The following is a 14828-nucleotide window of genomic DNA, read 5'->3' as shown; positions in this document are numbered from 1 at the left end:
GCAGTGTGAACCTCTCTGCCTCCTAGGTTGGTGGCTGCAGCTTCTCATGGATTGCACCATCACTAATGAACACATTAAAGTAAGTTCTGAGAAGTCAGAACTATCCCTATTAAATAAGCATACTATAAATTAATAGTCATGATTAATTTCTTTCCTGTTATGATGATCAAAGGAACACTTTCAAGCCTCCAGTCAGACTACCCCTTAGCCTTTAAGTGTTTGCGTAAAGTGTTTAAGGGCATTGTGTTAGCCTTGATTGAGCCAGCTCGCCACGACCCTGGAAGGGGCTATTTTAGGCATTCCATCCATCCTTGCTCTCTTGTTCCCATTCCTGCTTGTGGTCTGACTAGCACATACTAACTAATAGATGGCCTGTCGGGGAGCGTTGAACTCCAGTCTCTTTGGTCTCACAAAAGATCACAAGCATTGGGTGGTTGCAGATCCAAGAGGGATTGGCTCAAAAAGAGTAGTAACCAGTCTCAAATCCATGGCTCTTGGGGATCTTGGATAGCTGAAATAAAATTTTGCTGGCACTGTCTATATGGACTGAAATGAAGAAGGAGAAGGGAGCAGTCACATACTGCCTGATTAGCAGAATAACTCTAAAAGCATGAGGTTTGGCATTCAAGTTAATGCCAAGCACTTGGACGATGTTGTGGTTTTTTGTGAGTTTACTCTTCCAAGACAGATTTCCCCATTGTGAGATCCCAGAAAAGGTGAAACCACGTTGCTCACAAAAGCTGCTTTTACTGGGATGTTCAGAAAATCTAAAATCGATGGGAATCATCCATTGCAGTTTTAATATTTCTTTGCAGGCTACTCAGGCTCTGTGTGACCAATGGAGTAGCTCCGTCTGACCTCAGTGCTACTTAAAGTGTCTAAATGGCCTTTGTCCTGTGCCCAAGTCACAGGGTTAAAGAGCTCACCTCTGTCCTGAGAGCACATGGCACCTATTACTATCTATAAAGACGTATGCACACAAAAATTAAATTTTAAATGGAAAAGAAGTACAAATGTAAGGAACGTTAAGTGAGCTTTATATAGTTACAACCAGCTCAGCTGGCCTGGGGCAAGGAGAGCTTACTGAACTAAGGGCAGGAGGAAGTAGGGCACTGAGGAGAATTTTGCATCAGTGTACCCCCGCCCCAAAAGCTTCCACGTCAGAAATATAAGAAAATCAGCATAAAATTCCATGTGTTTTTTTTTTTTTTTTTTCTGATTGAGAAAATGAGCCAAGTGCTTCCTTTTCATCCCTCTGTTGAATGTGTAGACCCACAGAAGCCGTGCCTGCTGTTGGCCCAGCAGCACTGGATGAGGCTGGGGCAGGATTCCACTCTCCTTAGGTACCAGAGACAAAATGTCAGCCAGTTCCTCTCTGCATCTATTTATTCCGCATGATGTCAGAGAACAAAACTGGAGTGGGTTTCAGATCCAGGCTGCAGGCCCAGTGGCAGACTGCAGCCTCACTTCCCGAAGTCCCCTGAGGTGCCTTTTCTTTCCCTTTCTTCCCATGACCTACACCAACTGAACCTCAGCAGCCTCCCTTCCCCCATAGATATGCTACCCCAGTTAAGCTAGTGAAATCACCTGGCATTTCAGCAGAGGCAGGCGGGCGAGTGCCGAGTGGGATGTAGGCTATACTGTATTGAAAAAGAGGCAGCCACCACTCCAGATTACTTACTCTTAGTAATCCAGGGGAGATGGGAATAACAGAGGGGAATATTAGTAGACATTTGCTCACAGGGGGTTTGTGTTTTGTTTTATAATCAGTAGCAGTGAGTCCTGTAGTAGCTTCCCTTTGTATGCACAGCACCCTGAGTCCTCTTCAAGCAGATTCTCTTAGATATGGGGGCTGGTGAGGTTTTGTCCACCTGGGGAGAGGGAACCTCAGCTGAGGAATTGCCTCTATCAGATTGGTTAGTACGAAAGCCTGCGGGGCATTTTTGATTAATGATCAACGTGGAAGGACCTAGCCCACTGTGGACAGAGCCATTCCTGGGTGGGTGGTCCTGACTTGTAAAAGCAAAAAGCCTGGAGGCATCGGTGAGAGCAAACCAGTAAGCAGCTTTGTTCCTCCATGGCTCCTGCCTCTACTCCCAATTGAGTTCCTGCCTGCCCTGACTTCCCTGGCTGGGACTGTCATGGGACATGGAAGCCGAATGAATCCTTTCTATCCTAAGTTGCTTTTAGTCATGGTGTTTTCTCACGGCAACAGGAAGCAAACTGGGACAGAAATTCTAAGGGGCAAATGTTTCTTGCCCCAGGAGAAGAGCTTCCAGTGACCAAGAGGCACCTCAGACCCCTTCACCTTGCTGGACAGTGTGCAACGTCTTGCTAGATCTGATGTGCACATTTTAGCTCTCCTCGAACTTCCTAAGTGAAAATGGGTCCTAGAATAGGAACAGGCCATTACCTCCTTCCTCCCTGCAGACATCCCACATCAACTCAGTCACGGAAGCAAGCTCATAGGTTCAGTGGTGGCAGGGGAGGGCTGGCTGCTGGCTGCTCTACTTGTCTCATAGACATTCCTGTGCTCTGTTTACAGTACTACACAGAGGAGACCGTTTACGAGGAGGTGCCAGGAGAGGTAAGACTCAGCCCATACTTGCATGAACTGATTCTCCTTAGAGAGAGCCTCTTTCTTCCTTCAGAGACAGAAAGATGGAGAAAGGGAGTCTCTTTAGGGTGCTCACTCTCCAGTGCCCAGACGTTGGTATTAAAAGACCATACTCCACATTTGATAGGCTAATTCACATGTTTTTAATGCTCTGCTTAGCTCAGATGGCTAGAAAGGGTTCCCTACTGCTCGTGTGGCATGGTTTTCTTGTGTATAGATAAGTTTGAATGAAGGCCATGTCAGTGACTGCCTTCTCACCTACATTGTCACGTGAGGGATGCCTAGGACTTGTGATTGGCACAGTCCTGTAAAGATGTAACTTGTAGGGTTAAGTCCCTGCCACCAGGGATGGTACTCCTGAGAATTCCAGGAAAAGGCTTTTATTTTTTTGGCAGCAATCCCAAGTTGGATATCCCCCTGCCTGGTCCTTTACTTTCTGCATGGAGTTGTTTCTCCTTGAGTGTGACACATAACTAATCAAAGCAGCACACTGTGACGCTTGTGCAAAGAGGCTGGATCAAAGCTGACCTTGGTGGTTTGATTGGACGCCCAGGCATCCTTGAGTAATAATAGGCAGAGTTTAGCCAATTAACAGTGGGGCTTGTCAGATTTACAGTCGCCTTGGCCGATTTCTCTTCCTCCTGCTGATGCTAGAATTCTGCTTTGGACTGGAGATCTTTGCCTTGAAGGACATGATCTTCCACGGGTGAAGGCTCTGCTGCTTACCCTCTTCCCCTGTGTACCTTACTTCTAACCTTGAACTACATTGCGACTTTGAATCTTAGCGATTCCACCGCAGCCTGCTGTAAGAAACAATGGCTTCCCAGCTAATGCTTAGCTAAGACTGTTGAGAGGATACTTGTCCACTATGTCACCACCATTGTTCTGGTCCCCGGCATGAATGGCGGTCTAGTTCAGATTAATGAACTAAGTCAAAAGAATAATACCAATACTTATGTGATTCATTTTTTAAGGTTTTGGTCCCCCCATCCCGTGATATATAGAATGACTAAATGCCTACAGGAATTGCAACTGTCTTTCTTATTCACTTAAAAGTTGTACCAAGAATTTCAGCTTTATTTTTAACAGCCATTCATTTCCATGTCTCCTTTGCTTTTTCTTGATCTAAACCACTTGAAAAGATTCTTATTATTTTGTTTTATTTTGACGGTGCTGGAGGTGGAACATACAATCTTGTGCATGCTAAGCAAGGGCTCTACCATTGAGCTACAGCCTCAGCCCTCACTTAAGAAAGACATGATTAAGACTTTCTGTTTTGTTTTTTTTAAATATTCCCTTAAGGTGTTTAATGAGATCTCTGAAAATACAGGTTACAGGTGATGCCACAGTCAATATCCAGGCTGTACATGGTCTGTGTCTTCATATGGAAGTATGAATGTAATATGCATCTTCCTGCTTTGGTTTGGTTTGTATATGGAAAAGGAGCACCGGGGATGTCAGAATGACTGAAATTAGAACATTATACACCAAGGTCACTGTATTAGTTTTTACTTCATAGCCACATGTTTTATTTTCAGACAATTACAGAAGTCTATGAAACCACAACGACAAGGACATCGGACTATGGCCAATCAGAAACTTCCACACCAGCGCTGGTACAGCCACAACCAGCAAAACCGGTGGAGCGGAAGAAGGTCATCCGAAAGAAGGTGGACTCGTCTAAGTTCATGACCCCCTACATTCAACACAGTCAGAAAATGCAGGATCTTTTCAGCCCAGTAAGTCTTAAGCGCCACCTCCTATGCGGTTGTATGACTGGGAAGTTACTGATCAGTTTTGTAGAAATGTGTCTTGTATGTGTGACTCTGGATTTTTTTTTGAGTAGCTCATCCAAGCCATTGCAACATCAGGATGAACCCTTGTTGTTACCACAAGATGACACGGGAGTTAACTGTAAAACCTGTGTTGCATAGCCAGTCCAGAGCAATGACAACAGAAACATGAATATTTTATTTCTTTACTTATTTACTAGAAGTCTGTTCATAGAAGCTGAGTTGTACAGTTAAACTGTGTGAGTGCAAGAGTCAATGGCATGAATGATTATAAAATGGCATCAAGAAGAACTTGTGATTCAGAAAACCAAGATCAGACTGAACTCATTTGAAAATGAGCATCAGAGTGTTTAAGGGTAACCCAGAACCATGAGTTTTCTGGAGAGCTACACAGCCAATTTACCTACAAGATTTAAAACTACTGGTGCTCAGGGCATTCCTGTTTAATGTTCTGAGGCTCAGTCTGGTACAAAAGGAGTCTTCAAAGCTGCCAGATGTCCTCACATGTACCCCGGACTGAGGATGATTGAAGAGTCAATGGTCTCTGCTTCTTACAGTCCCACCACAGTCCTGTAATGTGCAGTGCCTGCCAGTACAAAGCTACACCTATTTCAGTAGATCTGACTTGTTGATTTCCATGTCGGGCTAAGAGCTCTCTAGGGAGCTTGATTCTGTGTGGTCTAGATGCTTGAAGAGATATGCTGTAGTTCAGGGGGACATCACATTATGTGGACCGAAACCAATTCCTAAAGCTTCTATGTGTGACTGGCCTCTAAAGATTCGAGTTTGGTTGTATTAATTCCTGGAGATTATCAAGTACATTTCTAATTTGGATCCTTGAATGATCTACCATGAAGGATTCCAAACAAGACTTTCTTGCTTCCTTCTCTCTGCAGTGTTCAATAAAGACAAAATTATCTCATTAATTCATTGCCATATAATCTCACTAATTTGGACATTAGGAACCTGGAATTTTTGATATTCTGAGTGGAGTGCTGGCAACCCCCCACAGACTGCCAGTGGCTGATGTCTAAATCGGCAGTGTAATTTAAATTGCTGACTATTCAAGAATATTCTTTGAGGGCCTTGATAGTTATAAACGATGCATATTATTACTAAAGCAAGGATCTACAGAATAGCTAGCAGAAATAATAACTTTGCATATCATTATAAAATAGTCCATAATTCAGGCTTCCCATTAATTCAGCTGGCACCACGGCTTTGTAACCACAGCAGTTCAGCTGCAGCTTCTAAAGTGAGTCTGTCTGCATTGTATCAGCAATTAAATCTTTTTAGGCCTAAGTCATTTTCTAGAATAATCTATATTCAGGCTTTTGTATATGTGTGCAACCAAAAAAAAATCAAGAGATTATTTTTGAGCATATCCAAGACAATTGTTTGTAACAACTCTCTAGGAGCCTATCCTGTTTAGGAGGAACAATTTACAAATCTATTTTAGGTTTTGCTGAGAAGGCATGGGACAGAATGGAAGCTGTCGCAACTGATAATTGTTATTCCTTAAAGGATTTAAAAAAAAAAATCAGATGAGGATGTGTGTGCTGCCTGAACTTACTGATGCTGTCTGGTCACGTTCCAGGCTAATATCTAGTATTCTTTTCAGAATAAATACAAAGAGAACTATGAGAAAGCAAAGGGACAGCCATACGCCATCACAAGCGATACTCCAGAACTTCGCAGAATCAAGAAAGTCCAGGATCAACTCAGTGAGGTGGGCTTCATTCCTCAAGTAAAGGAGGGGGCATTGTGTAAATATGCCTGGCTCTGGATCCTGGAGGCTCTAAGCATAGGGGGAATAAGGAGACAAATCATTCTGAGCTAGTTCAGACATCTAGATATGGCATTAGCCATGAATCATGTCTGTTCCGAATGAATCCAGGGAAACTTTGGAAAACTTGGCTTAGCAATCAAAAAGGAGACTATCTTCCAACTATATTTTGAATTGACAGTGTTCCTCCACGTGGAATACAGTGAGGCTGAGAAGCCCCAGGCTGGAAGTTCAACCAGCAGAGCAGACAAGTAGTAGCTGCAGGTCCTCTGTGAATCTTCCTAGCTAAAATTCAGGATCTCTGCTTTGTGATGCAAGCATACAGTCTTTGGCTTATCAGAGCCTTAGATGTGTGTCCATGCTGGTTGTGAAGGTCAGGCATGTGTTGTTTTTGCAGGTTAAGTATCGAATGGATGGAGATGTTGCTAAAACTATCTGTCATGTGGATGAAAAAGCAAAAGATATTGAACATGCTAAGAAAGTGTCGCAGCAAGTCAGCAAGGTAAGGTCATGTTGATGGGTGGCCCTGGGGTGGCCATCAGCATGCATAACGCCCATTTCTGTGTGGATTGAGGGACACAATCCTGCTCACAGATAATGTGAGCTGGATGTTTACACGGAACAGCAGGCTCCACAGACGACTGAAGGGGCCTGTAGATTGCTGTGGGTGGATTGAAGATTTCTTGACTTGCCTGAAGAGGCATTTGCTACTCTAATGGGGGAGGGGGTGGGATGCTGCAAAAGTACAGTCCTGATATCTTGTCTACATGTTTGTTTATTTATTCACTGCAAGATAAAAGCCAAGATTTTATTTGCTGTTTAAACTTTAAAATAGATTTATAAGTTATCAGATGTTGGCACTGAAATTCAGAAATTTTCTTTCTCTTTTTCATCATTCTTTTTTGAGTATTCCTTTTTCATTCATTAATTATTTTTTAAAATTTTTCCCTCATACATTCCATCCTGACTACAGTCTCCCCTCCCTCCACTCCTCCATTTCCCTTCCAAAAAGGAGCAGGCCATCTTGTTTGTTTTTAAAGTGGGGGGGGGGGGTTAGAAAGCAAAAGTTTTATGAGAAATTTCCAAATTCAAATGTGGGCAGCTAATTAAAGAGTTCTAGAATATCATGTAAGTCAAAAGAAAACTGAATTAATTAGCTTATTGAAATCTTTGAAAGTAATTGAAAATCAGAATCAGAGGGTATAGTTGTTGTTTAGCAAAAGCTTACCAGTGCTTTCCTGGTTGTGTGCAGCCAACTTCACTGTTCTGTCAAGCCAGAGTTGTCCATCTGTTTTCTCTCTAGGTTTTATACAAGCAGAACTGGGAAGACACCAAGGATAAGTACCTGCTTCCCCCTGATGCCCCTGAACTTGTCCAAGCTGTCAAGAACACAGCCATGTTCAGTAAGGTGAGGAGGTCTAGCTCTGTTTAATATCCCATGGCATACTTCGAGCCATAGCTGCTGAACTTTCAACAACTTGTGTTTCTGCAAGTAGCCTCAGGACCTATGTGGGACTATAGCTTGACCAGGAGGACCCTTAGACCCTGTTGAGGAGCATGCTTGGGTAGAGTGGCTGAAAGTCCCTGGAGAACCTGTGGGTGAGAACAACCTGTGGGTGGGAACATAGCATGGAGAGAATTAAGACACACAGGGAACTGATTAAGAAGTTGACCAAGCAGTGGTTGGTTGGTTTATTTGTTTAAATTGTTAGCTTTTCTTTGGGTATCCCTGACTGTCACACTAATTAGAAGTTTGTTTTATGATAGAAATTGGTTTGTTTTATGATAGAACTTCCCTGTCCCTTAGGCAGGAGGCAGGTAAAACCATAGATAGTAGACAACATCTAAAAATAAGATTTTTTAGAAGCAGGACAATCTACTAACAAAAATAAATAATGTGGTCCGAATGGAGGAGGGAGGTTGTCTGTGACTTTCCCTGACCTCGGCTCTCACCTTGCCCTTTGTGCCTCATGTCATCAATGGAGAGCAAATGATGTATTTCATGCATTGCTTGTTTTCTCATCGCTTCTTGCTCTTCTCTGATTTAGAAACTGTACACTGAAGACTGGGAAGCCGACAAAGCGTTGTTTTATCCCTATAATGACAGTCCGGAGCTGAGGAGGGTCGCCCAGGCCCAGAAAGCACTTAGTGATGTAAGTGAAATACACTGGGTACCTTCTGAATGTGGGGTCGAGAAGGCCTGGGCCACGTCTTTAGGTCCTTAAGAAAGATTCAAAGTCATTATTACACAGGACTACATCTACAGTCAAAATGTATAATGTGTATTTACCTCAGCTATAATTTATACTTTATATCAGATATAATTTAACCCAACCCCTTCTTCCTTTATGTGAGGGACCTAAGCTCATACCAGTAGTGGCAGAGTCTAGCCTTAAACCCCAAGACTAATGTTCTTCCCACCAAACCATATATCATTTTCTCCCTTGGCTCGGACAAAGTTGTCTTGTGGTGATTGAGGAGTGGCATTTTTTTAAAACAGCCATTGGAGTCACATCCCTCCCTTTGAAAATTTACTAAGGGAACACAGTCACTTCGGAGTATTTATCTCTGTCCCACCATCCACCATCCCCTGAATGGGATGTTTCTCTCTTCTGCCTGGAGACTTTTGACACCTGGTTGCACAGTTTATCCCACTGATAGAGAGAGAGCCTGGAAATACTTTATGTAAGGGCTATTTTCAGAGTTAGTAAAAAAAGAAAAAATCAGCAGGCCACTTGCCAGGATTTTTATGTCCTAGGTCTTGAAAATAGTATACTAGAGGAACTTTAAAAGACCTTAAAATCTTCAGCACTGGAACCAACCACAACAGAGTCCCATACCCTTGTTTTGAGTTTTGTTTTGTTTTTTCCTTCTTGGGTTTACTGGAAGTCTTCTAGATTACAAAAGATCCAGGCTTTGGCAGATAACTATATTATGAAATGGCCTGTTACCTGGTATTCAGTTGTCATCCAGAAGAACTCAATGCAGACTTAACAAAGCAGTTGAGACTTACACGAGATTTATTTCCAGTAGATGCTAGGATCCGGGATGGATTGCAAATTTTAATGGATTTGTTTTGACCCAACTTTTGATTAAAATTCAACTCATATAAGTTCATACTTCCATAGGGCAGGTTAGGAAAGAAATCAAAATGGGACTTTGAAGTCACCTAACACACCGTACCAATTTTAAAATATATATGCACTTCCTGCTTCTCTTTTAGGATAAAAATTGGGGGTTTGTATCTCACTAATTCACAATTTTGTGATGGGGTCATCATATTCTGGCTGATGAAAAACTTACAATGGTATCTGTGGTTTTAAATGCAATGAGTGAATGGACTGTATAGCAAAAAAATAATAAAATAAATGAACAAATAGTAAATAGCAAGTAGGTAGCAAGACATCAACGTGGGTGCTGACAACACAGAGCAGGAATGACTGAAGAAACCTTCTGAAGCAGTTTTGCTGGGTTCCCGATGGAGAGTTACAGGCAGAATGTCTCCCCTGTGGATGAGCTCCTAGCTTCCTGTTCCCACTGCAGGCATATCATGCCGTGCCATAAGTAACAGCCACCGTGGTTGGAAATGGATTACCTTCTGTCTGTTCAGAAGGAAGCTGTTTGATGTTCTGTTTTCTTGTCACAGTGTCAAGGGCTATCCTGTCCCTGGACAAGGAATCTCAGAGGACATGAGATAAATGCTCTTAAGTGCAAGACAAGCCTTGTTCATAATACAGGTCCTTATCAAGTAATAAATATCTATTCATTGGAAGTTTATTATAAATGAATTTATAGCAGAATATGAAAGTTCATCCTTTTCCTTTAAAATATCATACTGGCAGGATAAAAGTATTATATGGCAAATAAAAATAAAAATGACCAGAAATGTCTGATTATTGCTATGAGAAAGGTCACACAGAAGAAATGTTAGAAACCTGGGTGATAATGAAGAAAGACATTTCAGGTTCAGGAACCACTTAATCAAAGGGAAAGGGCCACTTGAGTCTGGGATGTTAGAGAACAATGGAAGTGGGTGCCTCCTTTGTAGGGTTCTTAGTAAATTGCTAGAGCAGGACCCTACGGATTAGACTGATGTACAAGTCTGGGCAGTAAGTCAACATGAGGTGCGAGTGAGGACAACAGGCCAATGAGAGTAGAGTCTGAAGAAACTCTTGACAGATAGACCAAGGGAAAACTCGAACTTGGGAGTATTCATAGAACTCTAATTAGGCAGTGTAGATGGAGCAAAGGGAAAGACAGGAATCATAAGATACTAAATATTAGGTGTTAATGACAGTGGATATTGGAGACAAAGGAGAGAACAAAGCCATGGGAAAGTTTATTACCACATAACGTATGTGCTTAAACATATGTATTATGGAGAAAGAAAAAGACATGAAACGCTAGGGAAAGGGTTTGGATCGAGGCATTCTATGGATAACGTAGACGTTGAGGCTGTGAAATCCTCATAGACATGAGATCAGGATAAGAACTTAATGTTTAAAACTCACCAGGGTAATTGTGATAGCTGAAGACAAGAAACTTAGGAGGCAAGCGACAGAATAACAGTCAAGGACAGAGTCCTGGAGGACACTCGACTGCAGGACACCTAGAAAGGAGCCAGCATACGACGAGGGGACAGAGAAGCTGAATGGGGAGTCTGGAAATGCCATGTCATGTAGGCACAGGGAGAGTTGTCCAAGCAGACCCTGTCTGCACACTTCCCCTGTCCCATAAAACAATGACTTAAGAAATGTCTCCATACCACTAAAAGTTGGCTGTGCCTTTGAGATATCGCAAAAATGAACACAAGAAAGAAGTTACAAGAACGAACTGAAAATCTCCACTCTGACTCTGCAGTTAGGAGACAGCTTTATTTTTATTGCTGACCAAGTACGCACCAAGTATCATATTACTAGTATGGCTATTAATACTATTGTTAGCAACATGAGCTTTACAGTCTCTAGCTCAGAGCTGTTGTCTACAGAACATATTCCTGTGTGGGCACGTAGCCTTCAAGCCGGGCCTTATATTAGTCACTCTTGTTCTCTCTCTCTACCTTATTTCTGCATCTTATTAAATACTATTTACCATGTTTGGATTAAATATGTCTTTAAACAGATCTGGAGCACAGAATTCTAACCAGACAGAACTCTGAGCACTGATTCTGAAAAATAGAGACTTGGTGATCTGATTTCTCAGGAACTTTTTGACGGGTTGTCACACTTGATAAGCATTTCTCCTGTTTGAATGCTACTTTCTCCCTATGGACTTAGAAGTCATGGAAAATTCTGCTTTCCCTTTCCCTAAAATAAAGTTTTTATGTACTTAAGTTAAGCAGGGGCATGTATACCTATTATCTACTTTTTTTTTTTTTTTAAAGAAAAGTCTTTTATATCCCAGTTAACTGTACTAAGTTGATTTTATTTATTTATTTGTTTATATTAGATATTTTCTTTATTTACATTTCAAATGTTATCCCCTTTCCTGGTTTCCCCTCCAAAAACATCCTATCCCNTCCCCGCTCCCCCTGCTCCACAACCCACCCACTCCTGGACCTGGCATTCCCCTATACTGGGGCATAGAACCTTCACAGGACCAAGGGCCTCTCTTCCCATTGATGACCAACTAGGCTATCCTCTGCTACATATGCAGCTGGAGCCATGAGTCCCACCATGTGTTTTCTGTGGTTCGTGGTTTAGTCCCAGGGAGCTCTGGGGGTACTGGTTAGTTCATATTGTTGTCCCACCTATGGGGCTGCAAACCCCTTCAGCTCTTTGGGCACTTTCTCCAGCTCCTCCACTGGGGACCCTGTTCTCAGTCCAATGGATGACTGTGAGCATCCTCTTCTGTATTTGTCAGGCACTGGCAGAACCTCTCAGGTGTATCAGGTCCTCTAAGTTGATACTATTAAGAGACATTTAGACCTGGTATAAGGTGATTGTGGTCCTGGAATGAGCCAATTTATTTTCTAATATAAATAAGAATATTGTCATGTTGAAGTGAAGGTATTGTGTGAAAGAAGAGTTGGGAAGATGACTTCCAGTCCAGTTTCTGCTGAAGTCAGTCCCTGACCACTCCCACTAGTTAGAAGATTCAGGAAGGCAGGCAGAAAGGAGAGAAGAGATGAAGGGAGTCTGTGATTTATATGTACCAGACTTCTTTGTTTTGCTTTGCTTGTTTTTTTGTTTTGTTTTGTTTTTTTTTTAAAGACTATAGAAGCTTTTACAGGCTAAAAGGAAGGAGGTAGTATGGAGGGAGAGGCAGAAGCTGGGAGACATAGCAGGGACAGATGATGGACGAAGCTGTAAGACATAGCAGGGACAGCTGATGGAGGAGCCTTGTACACATGGCAAGCGAGGGGATGGTGGAAAGCTCACGGGGGGGGGGGGGGGGGCGGGCGAGGACTGCTTCTTAGAGACCAAGCGAAGGTGAGAGATAAACTCTAAGTGCAAAGCCCCTCCTTTCTCCACAAGAGAGACCATTGGAGTAGTACAGAGTTCAAGACCCGTTCCTGGGAGTCTGGACACAGCATGGGATGCTCAAGTTTCACTGAAGACAAAGTGGCAGTTGGGCATCATAAAGTCATAAAGTGTTAGACACAGAGCCCCAGGCAAGTCCCAGTTCACAGAACCTAAAATTGGGTAGACGACCTGCAGAGTTCGCGTTAGGTGCTTGAAGTTTTACTCCCATACACCTCCTTCCTATGGCCTTCTTAATCCCACTTACACTGTTAGCATCATCCCATCGGTTAGTGTGTGTGATTCTCCTCTGTACCACTCAGAATCCTGGGTAAAAGAATAGAATGATATGTAGTTATGTTATCCAGAAGTGGGCGTGACTAAGTAGGTGTGACATAAAGACCAGATTGAGAGTGGAGGATGTTAGTGAAAAGAAAACTTGCCATTGCCAAGGATGCTATGAAGACAGATGCAAAGAAACAGGTCAGGGTCCAAGAATCTTTGAGAAGAGGGAAGACTCAAAGAAACAGAAATGTGTGGGAGCCCTGAGAGGCAGGGCGTGTCAACCAAGGGACAGTCGAGACACAATAGTGTACAATTAAAACCTGAGGGAGAAAACATTGGTGGTGTTAAAAGGGCCAAGGAACAAATGCAGTATGAAAAATGAGGGCTCTTTTCCAGATGCATGTGAGCATTCTTGCCTTTTACTTTTTTGCCAGATTGCCTACAAAAAAGGACTTGCTGAGCAGCAAACTCAGTTCACATCCCTGCCGGATCCTCCTGATGTCGAATTTGCCAAGAAAGTAACCAACCAAGTGAGCAAGGTAAGCGTAGAGCGGCGGACAGGCCCTGTCTCTCATGGCAACCTACTGATGGTGAGCTGAAAGAAGAAACAGAAACACCAGGAGTGTGATTGCACATGCCCTGCCCCTCCCCCCCCAAACCACCCTTTACACCAAAACAGCACATGTGCTGATCGCATAAATGGCTTCAGTGGTTAGTGAACTTGGTGACTCAGTGATTTTTAAATGTCACAGTCACCTCTTCATAAGGCAGCTTATTGGCTTATTGCCACTTGACATTTTCCGAGAAAGATAACCCAGGTAGGTCAGTGACTGACTAAACTACACCCTCTGTGGAGGCTGCGGTTTAACTTGGGGGATGGGGAGACACCCTGGCAGTCTTATACCCCACCCCCGCACCCTCAGTCAGATGTGGACAGACTGTAAGAGTGAGCTCTCAGACAGGGCTCAGTGGCCAGTGGCGGGGCCAGCACTTTAGAGCTTTGACACCCTAGCAAGCCGCTTCTTTGGCCTATATTTAGCCAGATAAAGTAACGCAGAAGGATGCAGCTGTGGCAAGGAATGCAGGGAGACAAGTGTTCGGCTGGTATATAGGCCGAGCTAAGTCCTGTTGTGATGAGGTTCCGTCGGGCCACTCTCTCTGAGGCAGCTGCTTTTATCTACCCTTCTTTTCCTCTGAAAGTCGAGACTCAGTTTCATCTTCTGCTTCAATTTTGACTGAACTTCAGGATTCATTTTTTTTTCTTTTTTTTTTGCTAGAGGTGGGCTCTTGAAAGAAAAGGTAGAAATGATGTCATCTCTCCCGCAGTGTTTTTTAGCTTCTCCTTTTGAAGAATATTTAATGTAAAACCCAGGGGCTGTGTATGTATTGTAAAATTAGTGAGTGAGGGCACTAGTAACCTTTCCCCCAGGGCTAAGCAGAGAGAAGTTAGATGGAGGGATTTGCATATTGAAATGGCTTCCAGGTGTGTCCATAGCAGAGAAAAAGATAGAACAGAAAGATTACTTGGGAGAAGTTGTATTCCTAATGGTCATTTTAAAATAATCCATTTTTTAATTTGTATGTAAAGACTATCTCAATTCCAGTAGAATTTTTTTTTTTTTTATCTAATTTGAACATGCAGAGTGGACATTTGGAAGTGACTTGTAAGTATCGCTTTCAAACTTCCCCGTAGCCGCTCTCCACATCAATTTAGACCCGCCAATGAAATTCAAGTTGTGCTTTTCAGTCAGGCAGCCCTTAGACAGACAACTGAGCTCTTAAAACATGACTAGAAAAAAAAAAATATCGGGCTGGTGAGATGGCTCAGCGGGTAAGAGCACTGACTGCTCTTCCAAAGGTCCTGAGTTCAAATCCCAGCAACCACA

The 14828-nt window shown here is 42.8% G+C and overlaps 1 protein-coding gene across 1 annotated transcript in view; it reads left to right on the top strand.

The window, feature by feature from the left end:
- Nucleotides 1-14828, top strand: part of Neb (nebulin) — a 196883-nt gene that overhangs the window by 2404 nt on the left and 179651 nt on the right. The window contains 7 exon segments of the mRNA XM_029536160.1: nucleotides 2546-2587; nucleotides 4156-4356; nucleotides 6032-6139; nucleotides 6594-6698; nucleotides 7500-7604; nucleotides 8245-8349; nucleotides 13377-13481. Of these exon segments, the coding sequence (XP_029392020.1) occupies nucleotides 2546-2587; nucleotides 4156-4356; nucleotides 6032-6139; nucleotides 6594-6698; nucleotides 7500-7604; nucleotides 8245-8349; nucleotides 13377-13481 (771 nt within the window).

Source organism: Mus pahari, chromosome 3 (genome assembly GCF_900095145.1).
Source record: "Mus pahari chromosome 3, PAHARI_EIJ_v1.1, whole genome shotgun sequence".
In the NCBI taxonomy this organism is placed as follows: domain Eukaryota; kingdom Metazoa; phylum Chordata; class Mammalia; order Rodentia; family Muridae; genus Mus; species Mus pahari.
Note: the sequence above shows the minus strand (reverse complement) of the source record. Positions and strands in the feature narration are given on the sequence as shown.